The 14341-nt window shown below is 38.7% G+C and overlaps 1 protein-coding gene across 1 annotated transcript in view; it reads left to right on the top strand.

Annotated features, from left to right (window-relative positions):
- The window catches only part of FIG4 (FIG4 phosphoinositide 5-phosphatase), a 127166-nt gene that overhangs the window by 78069 nt on the left and 34756 nt on the right, over positions 1-14341 (top strand). The window contains exons 17-22 of the mRNA XM_080806331.1: positions 1454-1512; positions 2743-2890; positions 3747-3830; positions 6052-6247; positions 8562-8644; positions 12776-12862. Coding sequence (XP_080662457.1) covers positions 1454-1512; positions 2743-2890; positions 3747-3830; positions 6052-6247; positions 8562-8644; positions 12776-12862 — 657 coding nt within the window. The remainder of the gene's footprint in view (positions 1-1453; positions 1513-2742; positions 2891-3746; positions 3831-6051; positions 6248-8561; positions 8645-12775; positions 12863-14341) is intronic.

The raw sequence follows: 14341 nt of genomic DNA, 5'->3' as shown, positions 1-14341 counted from the left end.
CCTTGCTATGCAAAAAGCAGTGTGAGGACCAACCCTTCTGGCGTCACCCAGGACCTTCTCATCAACACAGAATCTCAGGCCTTACTGAATCAGAACCTGTCCTTTTACAGGATCTCCCAAGTGTTTGTGCATGCACTGAATTTCAAGAAGGACTGTTCTAAAGCATAACTTCAGTCTCAAGCAAAACTTGAAGAATCTTTCCTGTTACCATCTCACTTTCCCGCTCACGGTTCATTAGGCGTCATGTTCCTTTTTTCGATCATCCTCGGTTATGTATTCTGCTTGCCATCTCTAGGAGGCTTCTCTCTGTTGCCCATTTCATTTAAATACCCCACATCTTCATAATTGGGATTATCCAAGATTGTAATGTCAGCGTTTTATTTTTAGAAAGCTTTTCATTTATTTAAAATGATTCTTTTAGCATTTTTGGTCAGAGGCTCTTTTTTTTACTTCTGAACCTTTTGAAAATCTTTTTTTTTTTTTAAGATTTTATTTCTTTATTTGACAGAGAGATAGAGAGAGCACAAGTAGACAGAGCGGCAGGCAGAGGGAGAGGGAGAAGCAGGCTGTCCACTGAGCAGGGAGCCTGACATGGGGCTTGATCCCAGGACACTGGGATCATGACCTGAACCAAAGGCAGCCACTTAACTGACTGAGCCACCCAGGTGCCCCGAAAATCTATGTTTTTAATACATTTTGATATACTATTTCATATCATCCCCCTTCCTAGCACTCAGGAACTTTGATATAGTGTTTTTCCCCTAAAAATCCAATATATCAGAATTTGATTTAGAATTAGATCCGATATTTCAGATCTTGGCTCAGAGCAGATGTGTTTTCTGGCAGAAATCCAGGTGATTGAAATTCCCTACCTTCCTCTGACTGGCCTCTGTAATCAAGTAGTGAATATTTACTGTTAAAGATTAACAGGGCCTCCACTATTTTCTAAGGGACCTTGTTCTTTAGGACTATCCATTCACTTAATGATTTTGCTTAACTGTTGTAATTAACTATACACACAGACCCCTATCCACAGAGCAGAGCGGAAAAAGTAATCTGGTTCTTAGATGGCCACATGCAAGACAGTATTGGTGATAGAACTTGGGTCAAGGTCCCACTGCTCATTGGCTTGCTGAGTAATGCAGGCACAGTCTCTGGGGAGAGTAACCAGCCCCTCCTAAAATCTGGCTTGGTATACCCAAATATTTTTTAACTAAAAGTCAGTAACATCAGAGCCTCTTGACTCTCAGGTGTGCTCATGGCATTTTTGTAGATCTGTGACATAACTGAAACAAGAAAGGGGTTGGGAAAGAAATGAACATGTTGAAGACCTCCTATGCCCAGCAGCATCTTACAATAGACCATAAACCCTTTTTTACCCAGTGAATTATAGAAAGCCAGCCCTTACATTTGGCCCATCTTATCCTTTCACTTATTTTTTTAAATTTCATAGTTACACTTACTGGTGGACTCCAGAGGTAATAAAACATTTACCACTACCATATGATGAAGGTAGGTACACTGTTTTTCTCTTGGTTTTTATACCAATATATTTTAGAATTATTCCTAAATGAACTTGAAGCATTAAATTCTTTGCATATAATATTTCGTTAAAAAGACATGAATGACTACTCAGTTTCATGTTGCTGCTATAATAGGGGATTTTAACATCTTAGATAGCTTTCTAAGGGCAGTGATTATGTTATACTTATTTTATCCAAGTAGACCAGTACCTTGTACTGTGTTTTATAGTTATTAGTTATGTCCCTGAAATGTCTAATGGATATAATATATTAGTTTACCCTTTTAAGTTAGTACTGATTATATTTCTAGATATTTGGGGATAATGGGAAGGAAGTGAAGACCCACTCACAAGGAAAAATAAAATATTCTCCTGTATCTAAGCAGTGGAAAAAGATACATATGTGCATATAAAAGTACATTTTAGACACTGAAGTTTAAATTTCATTTTATTAATTTGTCAGAAAGGCGGGATATTTTTTATGTTAAATGAATGACCTCAAATATACAATACATTTGAATGATGTTTCCAAATTGAAATAATTGCTTGGTTTTAAATAGAGTGTAGTGCTATTACTGATTCCCCGACCTTGAAGAAGTCCATTTTCCCAGTTGTGAAAGGGCACTAAGTAAGATCAATTCCCAATCTGGAATGTTCCTCTTGAGGCCTCCCATCTAATCATGGTTAGGTATTCCAACTTTGGGTGGTAAAGGCCATAAACTAAGAAGATTACAAATGATTTTTAGTTCTTAGTAAATTATTAATTAATTTTTAAAAAGTACTTACAACCTTGAAATTCTGGGAAAAATCATAGCTCATATTGCAGAGAAGGTTTTTGTTCTAGGAGAAAGGAAAGGACTTTAACAGTCTAATGTTGGCCATGAACAGCAATCTACTGTCGGCCATGATTTGAAATATAAAGGAAAATACAGTGAAATAGCTGCACAATTTTTATCTAGAAGGCAGAAGGTATTTATTTATGATCAAAAAGGAATTTAAAGAGCTGAATAGTTTGATTTCTAAAACAACTCCCTGTTCCCACCCAGACTTCCAGGGTCCTTCCTGCCTCCTTGGAGCTTGTCACACTTGACTTTGCACTGTATACTCTGTGTACATATGTCATCTCCTTCCCAAGTGTATGAGTGCTAGAGGCAGGAGCTGAACCTTGTTTGCCAGATGTCATCTGAAGACTTTATGAGTAATAGACATATCTCTCTTAGTTATCTGTGCTGCGAACTTAAAGAAGTTGATAGTGAAGAAATTCCACCGATATGAAGAAGAGATTGACATCCACAGCGAGTTCTTTCGACCATATGAACTGAGTAGTTTTGATGATACCTTTTGCTTGGCTATGACAAGCTCAGCACGGTACGTTGTGAGTGTCCTGAGACTGTTGTAAGCATTTTTGAACTTGAGTTTTCCTAGTCTATATAGCTATGTCTTACTTTGCCACAAGTGCAATAGGCATTTGGATCAGATTCAATTTTACTTTCTTTTCCTTCAAAAAATGTAATGGGTCACACTTGGAGTGGTATCCTTGCCAGGCCATTAAGTCTCATCAGCATAAACCATGCAACTCCGGTCTTTCTGGCACCTCTGAGGAGTTCAGTCTGGTTACAACAATAATCGGGAGGTAGGCCTTGCACAGTGCGGAGGGAGCTTCAGCCTATCTTAGTATGTGGTAAACTAGAAGTTTCTATTTAAAGAGTCCCGATAGTGTTTTAATGAATTAACCCCAGCCTAATAAGGTAGATGCTGATACTTCAACTCAAACACTCCGGTGTTTTTGATTATTATGTCAGCCTCCCGAGGTAGTCTATTGTAATAAAAACATGGTAAAACCAAGTAGCTTAGTGTTTTGCCATTGATCTTATGAGTTTAGTTTTACCTGAAAAGTAATTCTGGTGTCTAAACAAAGTGTACACATAGTGGCAGTGATTTAGATAGAACTCTGTTCCAGCAGAAAAAAATCTTAAATTCAAAACCACTGGGTCTCATAATCATGAAGCAAATGCCCAGTGAAGACCGATAGCATTGAAGTCACTGGGACTTCATGGGACTCAAGTTCATGGGACTTTATGGCCTTGATCACCTAAGCTCCCCTGAACATTTGGTTCAGAATATATGTAAGGGCTAAGAAGAAATAGTATAAAAATGTGAATTGAATGAAAGTATCCTTTGGATGGACAGTGATTCATATGGCATTTCTTTTTTCGTTCTTCAGTGACTTTATGCCTAAGACCATTGGCATAGATCCAAGTCCATTTACAGTGCGTAAACCAGATGAAACCGGAAAATCAGTCTTGGGGTAAGATTTGCATATAGAATGAAATTTTAAAGATTCATGTAAAACGATATGGCACTTGCAATGTAATTGGCACCAAAAAGAATAACTTCAAGTCACATAGTTTGGAGCACATTCCATTTATTGCATCTGTGCAGATAGCTTATTCATCGTGCTGGGATCACTAAAGAATTCAGCATTGAAAGAATTTATAGGAATTTCAGCAACATGGTGCATTTTATTATTTTCAATTAGGAATATCACAGATGGCATAGGGACAGGTAGCAGATAATATGTGTTGTGTCCTATAAAAAAACTCGGCGTTCTCAGTTTCCTACAACGTAAAATACTTAGGTAAAAATTTATAATCATTTTATTTATTTTTGGTGGCATCCTGAGGAACCACTAAAATAAATATGCTCGGATAAAGAAATTAGTAAGTTTTCTGTGTATTACTGTAACATTGTTTTGGGGAAGACTGTTACATCCAATAATGTGAGGAAGAAGTCAAACCATGTTTATGTCTTCATGCTTAGAAACTGGACTGAGAGGTGATGTGTCCTAACATAATCTGTTATTGTTGCTAACCTGAACGATCCCAGTGATGAGATTTCTTTTTTTTTAGACTCTGGCCAGAAACTCTGGCCAGACTGTAGATATTGAGTCCTAATCATATTTGTAGGTGTGTATGGGATCCTGGTTGGGTTCTAGCTACATGTGGTTTATGCAATGAGATATATATTACTATTTCCAGATACACCATTTCTGTGGCCTTAAATATTAGTTGCATGTTAAGCCTTAGACCAGAAACTAAGAAATTTAAGAGATGTCCTCAGGAGTTCAGAATTCACGAAGTTATGACCAGCTGCATTATTGTATGGCACAGAAATTCCACTGATTTCAATTTTTACTTTACAGAAAGTCAGAAACTAGCTTATTTTCTATAATAATAATATAGTAATTATTATATAATAATATTTTATTACTTTATATTTTATTATAAAGGTAAATATTATAAATTAATAAAATTAAATAAAAATAACATTATTTATTATGATTATTATAAATATTATATGATGCTATTATATAATAATAGTAATATAATAACCCATGGTCAGATAGTACTGCACTTTCCTTTCCTAGAACATTTCAGAATATTACGGTATTTTAACTTTTTTATAGAGAGTAGTTTTTAAAGATTGAAATATTAAGCATTTTTCATCAAAGCCAAAAATATTACTATAAAATATTTTCTGAGTTTAAAAGAAAATAATAGTGGCACCTGGGTGGCTCAGTAGGTTAAAGCCTCTGCCTTTGGCTTCGGTCATGATCCCAGGGTGCTGGGATCGAGCCCCACATAGGGCTCTCTACTCAGCAGGGAGCCTGCTTCCTCCTTTCTCTCTCTCTGCTTGCCTCTCTGCCTACTTGTGATCTCTATCTGTCAAATAAATAAATAAAAAATCTTAAAAAAAAAAAAGAAAACAATATTCTTACTACTCTCATATTTGGAACTAAAGTAAATGCTTTTATAAATCTGAATTTGAGGTTTATTTGCCCCCCATCTATTCCCTACTATTAGTAGGAATGTCTAGCAAATATAGTTATTTACTAATAACACAGATTTTTAAAAAGATTTTTATTTTTTAATTTTTTTGGTGTTCCAAAATTCATTATGTACCACACCCATGCTCCATGCAATACATGCCCTCCTTAATACTCACCCTAATAACACGGATTTTAAAATTTAGTTTATGTTCATCAGTTTCCCATTACTATGGTACAAATCGTCAGCTGATGCTGTGATTGATAAAAATCGTAGAAGGGAATGAAATTTACATGGATTTGGCTATTGACCTTCCCTTGAAGGTTTTACAAGTTGTAGCTAGATAATTTACTAATGTCCCAAACACAGTCTTCTATTATTGTACCAAAATTTTGAAAATACTGATTTCAGTTACCAAAGGAAGGCACAGTAACCAAGTGGTGAGAAGACTTCTGCATTGGTTTACATGCACTTACCAGTTTATGTTCTGAATTTATAACGGCTTAAATTCATATATAGTCAGTACATGTACATGGTAAAATGTTAAGGTTTTCCCTTCATCACAATGTGAACCCAGAAACTAGTTGCTCATAGCCATTTTCTTGTGCTTCACCAGGACTAAGGTGTTGGACAGAGTCATACATAGCGAGTGTCAAGGGTTAGGTTTAAAGATGCTTTATATCAATATTCATTTTCTTAAAGGAACAAAAGCAATAGAGAAGAAGCTGTCTTACAACGGAAAACAGCAGCCAGCGCCCCGCCACCCCCCAGCGAGGAGGCTGTGTCCAGCAGCTCTGAGGATGATTCTGGGACTGACCGGGAGGAGGAGGGCTCGGTGTCTCAGCGCTCCACCCCAGTGAAGATGACAGACACAGGAGACAGTGCCAAAGTGACCGAGGTGTGTAGGAGAGGAGCTTATGTGGTCTGGCTTGAGGCTTGGGGAATGATCTCTAAAATTCTACTTTCTGTTAGAAGGCTGAGAGAAAAAGTCACATTATTTCTCATGCTTGCCATTCTAATGTGTGGTGTTTGAGGCACTGCAGAGAAGAATATTTTTTTTATATTGAACTATAGTTGACATACACTGTTATATTAGTTTCAGGTGTACAACATAGTGATCTCACAATTCTATACATTACTTAATGCTTACCTTGATTGTAGTCACCTATGATGTTATTACAACATTATTGACTATATTCCCTATACTGTACTTTCCATCTTCGTGACTTAATTATTTTATAACTGTAAGTTTGTACCCCTTAATTTCCTTCACCTGCTTTTCCCATGCCTGTACTCCCTCCCCTCTGGCAGCCACCAGTTTGTTCTCTGTATTTATGAGTTTGTTTCTGTTTGTCTGTTTGTTTTTTAGATTCCACATCTAAGTAAAATCATATGGTATTTGTCTTTCTCTGTCTGATTTATTTCACTTAGCATAATACCCTTGAGGTCTAGCCATGTTGTCAAAAATGCCAAGAATCTCATTGTTTTTTATGGCTGAGTAATATTCCATCATGTGTATATGTATATAAATACTACATCTTGTATATCCATTTGTCTGTTGATGGATACTTAGGTTGCTTCCATATCTTGGCTATTGTAAATAATGCTGCAATAAACAGAGGGATGCATCTGTCTTTTGTATTTGAATTGTTACTATGTTTTTTAAGGTAAATAATCAGGAGTGGAATTACTATATCATATGGTATTCTGTTTTTAATTTTTTGAGGAATTCCATTCTGTTTTCCACAGTCATTGCACCAATTTACATTCCCACAAACAGGGCATGATTGTTCCCTTTTCTCCACATCCTTGCCAATACTGCTGTTTCTTGTCTTCTTGATGCTAGCCATTCTGACTGGTGTGAAGTGATATCTCATTGTGGTTTTTATATGCATTTCCCTGATGATGAGTGATGCTGAGTATCTTTTCATGTGTCTGTTGACTATCTGGATATCTTCTTTGGAAGAATGTCCATTCAGGTCTTCTCCCCATCTTTTTTATCAGATCGTTTGTTCTGATAAAACATCAGAACATTGTAGATGTTCTTTATATATTTTGGCTACTATTCCCTTATTGAGGATATATCATTTGTACTATTCCCTTATTGGATATATCATTTGCAAATATCTTCTCCCATTTAATGGGTTGCTTTTTTGACTTTATTGATGGTTTCCTTTGCTATGCAAAAGCTTTTTATTTTGGTTTGTAGTTCCAGTAGTTTATTTTTGTTTTTGTTTCTCTTATCATAAATATATTGCTAAGAATAATGTACAAGAGATTACTGTCTATGTTTTCTTTTAGGGGTTTTATGCTTTTGGGTCTCACATTTAGGTCATTAAGAGATTAATACATTTAGCATAGACATTATTGAAATGGTTTCATTTTGAAATAAAATTGGTGTTTTTGTTCCCATGTATAACAATAAATTTCTTATCACTTCAGAATTTTTAAGAGAATCCTGTCCACTTTTGAGCAGCACATCCACTTGAGATCCATTTATTTCCTTGCTTAGCATATTTTTGGAAGGTAGGGTTTGGACCTGAGCCTCACAGTCTTTGCATAACCCCAGTGGGAAATTCACCCTGTTCAATTTGACATTACCAATATAAGGGAACCTAAAAGGGAACATAACTACAAAAGGACCAAATTTAGCTTTAGGGAAATTTGATTCCCAGAAATAGCCGGAAGTCATAGAAGTAGATATGGCAAGTAAAATGTGATAATATAAGGATTGAATCCATAATTCCAGAAGTTGACAAATGACAGCCACTTGTCAAAATCCAGTCCACTGCCTCCTTTTATAAATAAAGTTTTATTGGAACTCGGCTGTGCCTACTTGTTTACATATTGTGTATGGGGGCTTTTGCACTATAACTGCACAGTTGAGTAGTTGTAGCAGAGATGGTATGACCCAAGGAACCTAAAATATTTACTATCTGGCCCTTTGCAGAAAAAGTTTTCTAATTCCTGCATTATACAAAAGGAACTAGTAGTTACTTAATAGCTTTTTACCCTAAAACAAAGTATTTTTAGTGGAAATAAAATCGGATTTTTAAAAAATAATTAACTGAGAAGTTTAATGAATGGACTGAAGAAATATTGTGATTGCTTTTGTGGAAAATTTCACAGGTTCATTTTCTTCATCTTTGGAAATAATTAACATGCTAGATGTCTAAAAATTTTTCCTGGTTCCTTTTTGTTTTTAACCCCAGAATGTGGTCCAACCCATGAAAGAGGTATATGGAATTAACCTCTCAGATGGTCTCTCAGAAGAGGATCTCTCCATTTATTCAAGGTAAACTACTTCTATGTAGAAATTAAGAAATGCAGGGACGCCTGGGTGGCTCAGTTGGTTGGGCGGCTGCCTTCGGCTCAGGTCATGATCCCAGCATCCTGGGATCGAGTCCCGCATCGGGCTCCTTGCTCCGCAGGGAGCCTGCTTCTCCCCCTGCCACTCTGTCTGCCTGTGCTCGCTCTCTCTCTCTCTCTCTGACAAATAAATAAATAAAATCTTTAAAAAAAAAATAAAATAAGGAAAAAGAAATTAAGAAATGCATATTGCATGGAGCACTGGATGTGATGCATAAACAATGAATTCTAGAGCACTGAAAAGAAATAAAATAAAATAAAATGGAAAAAAATTAAGAAATGCAAATATATTATTATAATAACTTATGGCTAGTATAACTTCTAAAAATGAAAGTGGTCAACAATACAGAAGGAAATAAATTCCACTTGGAATACAATAATAGTGTTTAGGAGGTCAAATTCTGAAACACTGGTTTCTATTTGGAGTTAAAGGGCCTACTACCTGAGACTCTCAGTCCCCTCAGTGATAAAAATTGATGATGTGTCCATGTCTTCTCACCACCTATATACAAGCTGCAAGCTGAAGTGGACATACATTTCTGTATTCTTGCATTAACAAAGTCCCCAAATCGGGGACCTTCTTACAAAATGAACCTGACGATTGAGGACCTTGCATTTGCATTAGCTCTGGGGTGCTGGTGGGAGTGGTAGTTGAGGAGGAAAAACGTCAAGTCAGAATGTTCTAGAACTTAATTAGACAGACTAAGCTGAAAGAGGATCCACCAAAAGGTTTTCCGTGAAATCCTATACATAATTGTGTGTGTGTGTGTTTCTGAGGAGAAACAGAATTAGAGTTATCAAAGTCTCAAAAGAATCCCTCACATAGAAATCCTCAAGAACCTAAGATAACCACTGTTAACACTTCCTCAGCTTAATACATGCACTGAGAAGACCTAATTATTGCATGTGAATACCATCCCACTTTATTCATACAAGTTTGGCTTGTATAATATATGATATTATATAATATCATATAAATATTATAACTAAATAAATACAAATATCTACAATATAAATGAGCACTGATGTTCCACTTTTTTTTAAGGGGAGTATTTCATTTGCTTAATCCATCAAACTGGATATTGATGCTTTTTACTTCATTCAGATTAGTAAGATCTGCTATTATATGTAAAATATAATATAAAATATATGTAAATATACATTTACATAAATATATAATATAAAAATGTGATATAATATAAAGTAAATATAATGTAAAATATAATAAAAACATATGTAAAATATAAAATAAAATGCGCAGCATCTCCTAACAGCAAAAACACTGGTATGACTCTCGTACTACTACTGTCTTAACAGAAGCCAGTTTAGTCACCCAGTTCAGGCCCGGACACACAGGTGCACAATCACTTACCCACCACAGCTGTCTCAGGGGTGCAGCTCAACTCTTCAGCATTTGAAGTGAGCCCTTAGAAGCAGCATGGTCTGGAAGAAGGAATTATCTGGGGTTAGTAACTGAATAATAGGACTTTGCTTATTGCAGAGAGCAAGAGCACTTCGGTCAAGGACTGACATCTTGGCTCACTTTAATTAAGCAAAAAGAAAGTGTCTCTTGCTTCAGGCATGACTTTTGCGTGGAGCCTTTTTAGCTCAGACTGCCTCAGAGGCCCACTTCTAGTCCTCCCTTCGCAGAGAGTGAGACACAGCCCTGTTCTGCCACAATACCCCCGGGAACCAGTCTAAGAAGGGGACAGTAGCAGGCCCACGGGGAAGGGAGTACTGCCGGGAAGGGAGGAATCCATGTCCTGGAATAAGATTCTGTGTTTGATATCCTGAAGAACAACACCTCCTCCTTTGATTTGCATAACAGCGGACAGTGTTTTATTCCTTCTTCCGACAACTGTGTAGTGCGCTGAAAAGATTATCCCTCTTTATAGGTCAAGAGCCGAGAAAGAGCCGTTCAATGACTTATTTAGGAGACCTTTCCTGTGCTCTATGGGTACCTGTGATTTTGGACTATGCAATCCTTTTTTATTCTCTTGGTAATATCAGCTGCCCCTGCTTATGATGCAGACCTGGGGGGAAAAGGGAAACAAACAGAGGTCTGGTATCTCTTCCCCTCTCTTCGAGTCGCTTTTTACTGTGGGCAGACTACTTCTCCTGGCGGCAGAGGCGTCTCCCCTGTCCATCTGTCATGGGCATTGCTATGGCAGAGGAGGCCTCCCTCCATCAGTATTGAGGGTGTGGCTGTGCCAGGGGATGGCCAAGGATGTTCAGGAACTGACTGGGACCCTTCTTGCCCCACGCAGGCTCTGGGGCTCTCTTAGTGCCTTGTCTGATCCAGAGGGCAGAGATTCAGGGACAGGGTGAAAGTCCATGTAGTTCTGGCCTAAACTGGCCTCAAAAGTTCTGCCCTCTCCCACCGCAGTTCTGCACCCAGTTGGCTAGTATCCACCAAAGATTGTGCGTGTAGACAGTGGCCTGGCCTGGCTTCCCTGTCGCAGCTCCCGACCAGGCAATCACCGGACGACGTTGGGAGGGAAGGAATGCGCTGAAACTAGCATCCATAGCCTGTCTTCTAGCTTCCTGTTCTCCTGCCTATTTTTCCTACATTTGGCCTCAACTACCTCCAAACTCCTGAAGATCTCTTGGTTTTGTAGTTTGGTTCTAATCGCTTAGCCCTGTTCTCTACACCTTCCTGTGCCCTCGGCTTTTCTGATATCTTTGGTTTGCTATCTCAACTGGACCTGAAAGTTTTCTTCTTACCTCCTCAAAGCTTCAGCCCTGTGCCAAAACATCTTTTTTTTTTTTTAAGATTTTATTTATTTATTTGACAGAGAGAGAGAGCACAAGTAGGCAGAGAGGCAGGCAGAGAGAGAGGGAGAAGCAGGCTCCCCGCTGAGCAGAGAGCCCGATGCAGGGCTCGATCCCAGGACCCTGGAATTATGACCTGAGCCGAAAGCAGAGGCTTTAACCCACTGAGCCACCCAGGCGCCCAATAAAGCATCTTTTTAAAAAAAATATTCTGACAATTATGGTGCACATGATTTGGGATGTTTAAAATTCTGTACAAATAACAGGTGTTATGTGATATTCTTCCCCCAAAATGGGTAAAAAATGTTTATACTAGCTAAAGATAAAAATTGGATAAAAGTAAGTTATTTGAATGTTTTCCAGTAGCACCCCAATGCCTTAGTAATTGGTAGTTTCTGCAGTACTTTTCTTGACCTTTAAAAAAGCTAATAAAAAAATAAATTATAAAAATATCAATAATTATGAAAAGAAAATATTTAAAATAGTAGAAAATTGGGACTGGAATTTAATCCTGCCGCATAACCTCCTGGGGGCACCTTAGAACAAAATTACAAGCTGTGTCCCTGAGGGGAAGATGGAGGCCTGGAGCACAAACCACACTAGGACAGGTACGCGCTTGGGAAATAGCAGGTTGTCCTTGGCCCATCACCTCATTGGCCTACTCCAAGGTATCCTCCTATCCTATGAAACTGGCAGGCGGCAAGTCCCTGTGACTCTTAGCTTCAAATCTGAGTGGGTGTTGTTCTCTCGGGAGGGGTGGTGTGGCCGTGGGGCTCAGCAGGTGTTCTCCTCCGTCCCCTGTCCTTCATAGTTGAAAGTACGGGAGTGGCTGGAATACACTTAGGGATTCTTGTGGCCCTAAGGAGACAGAGTCCACATGCTGAGTTTCCAGCAGTGTCCCTGCTTTGGGAGATGGGTCCCCGGCCTGATCCTGTTCTTTCTTCATCATCTCTCACTGCAAATGCCTCTCTTCATGTTTCCCAGCTTCCTGCTGCATTCACCCTTAGATAAGGGAGGCTCTGAAAGTTCATCTTCCTGGCTTCAAGATCACTTCAGTTCAAGTTCTGTGTCACCTTGAGGTAGACTGAAACACAGAATTCCTCCTCCTTCATTTATAACAAACCCACTGTAAAATCAGGTCCCCATTTGTAAGGACAGTCTGGGGTTGCATAGGGCACTGTCATGTGCTTCTCTGGAATAAGGAGTCTGCTGTCATTTGAAAGCTCATACCATTTTGTGTAATCTGCTGAACTTTAGCTTCGTTTTTATCCATTGTAATCTGTAGGTTTGTTCAGCTGGGTCAGCGTCGACATAAACAAGACAGGAGCAGCCAGCAGCTCTGTTCCAGGTGCCCAGATGGAGTTATAAAACTGTAAGTACTAGATTAGACCGTTAGAAAAATGCTTGTATTCATGCCATTTGTAGTGGGTTTTTTTGCAGACTTTTTAAAGAAAATTTTTCGGTCTTATCACCATATTAGTGTAAGCACTAAAGCATCTCCTCCTGATGTCTTATCCAAGAATAACTGGGTAGCTGTGGGCATGGGAAAGAGATCAGCAGCTATGACTTGAAATGTACCCTTCGGATGTGGGATTGGAGTTGGTGGAGGCTCCCCTCCATAGATACAGGCTCCTCGGGTTCAGTACCAGACCCTTGAGGGCAGTGATGGGTTTGTCTGTTCTAGCCGTGTTTCCCCACTGCTTCTAATGACTTGCTGTAAGTTAAACAGGTGTTTAGCAAATTTTTAAACAGATTCAGGTTCATATCCTAGATCACAGCTCTGTTAATTTTTTTTATCTTGATTAAGTGACTTCAGTTTGTATGACTGTTTCCTCATCTGCAAAATGGGTTGGTAATGGCACCTACTCTGTAGGAGGGTGGTAAGCTTAATAATGCATTCAAAATGATGAGAAACAGTATCTGGAAAAAGTTCTCAGTAAGTTCTAATCATCACCAACACCACCACCACCACCATCATCATCATCATCATCATCATTCTCTGCTTTTGGGACCAAACAAAGCAAAGGTTGTGACCAGGAGAGGCTCCTGATGCTATGTGCTCACTCAGTTGAGTTTCTTCCAGAAAATGGGTCACTGTGAATATTAAATGAGGTTGTATACGTGAGGTGTCTAGATCAGTGCCTTGCCTTTGGTTAATGTTTAGCAAATGTTCTCTTCCCTTTTCTCAGAGCAACTTTATCAGTTTATTTAATACACTTTTGATCGATATTGATGGTCTAACCTTCTCTGTGTACTACATCTGCATGTTCCTGCAGGGAACGGTTATCATAATGCAGGGACAGTTATCATAATGCAGGCAAAGACTTGAGCCTTGGAGAGTAGTGGCTAGGAGTTAGGAAATTGAATAGATTTGGGGAATATTTGGGAGGCAAAATGGGACTTGGATACTGACTCATCATGGAAGGAGAGAAAGAAGTCCTTATCAAGAATGACCCTTCGATTTTTTGGTTTGTGTAATGGGTTTGATTGGTTGATTGAAACATTTATTCATTTGCAGATAGGTACTGAGTATCTGGACCATTCATGGCTTTCATTTACTGAGGTCAGGCATGCTGCAGGAGGAAGCAGTTTGCACTTACAGCACTATCTAGATGGCCAGGAGGCAGTTGGGTTGACTGATCTGGAAGTTCTGGGGATACAAATGGGGATGGTCATTTCCTTCTGGGGATGTACATGCCTATGGGTGGTAATTGAAGTCACTGGCTAGGGCTTAGACCACCTAGGAAAAGAGAATAGAGTGACAAAGGGTCTTCAACTGAGTCTTGAGGGGATCTGAGTCTAGCATCTGAGACCGAGAGAAACTTCCAAAGAAGGCAGAGATGGCTAATCC

Source organism: Martes martes (assembly GCF_963455335.1).
Source record: "Martes martes genome assembly, chromosome: 6".
NCBI classification, from domain to species: Eukaryota; Metazoa; Chordata; class Mammalia; order Carnivora; family Mustelidae; genus Martes; species Martes martes.
This window is presented reverse-complemented; position numbering and strand designations above follow the sequence as displayed.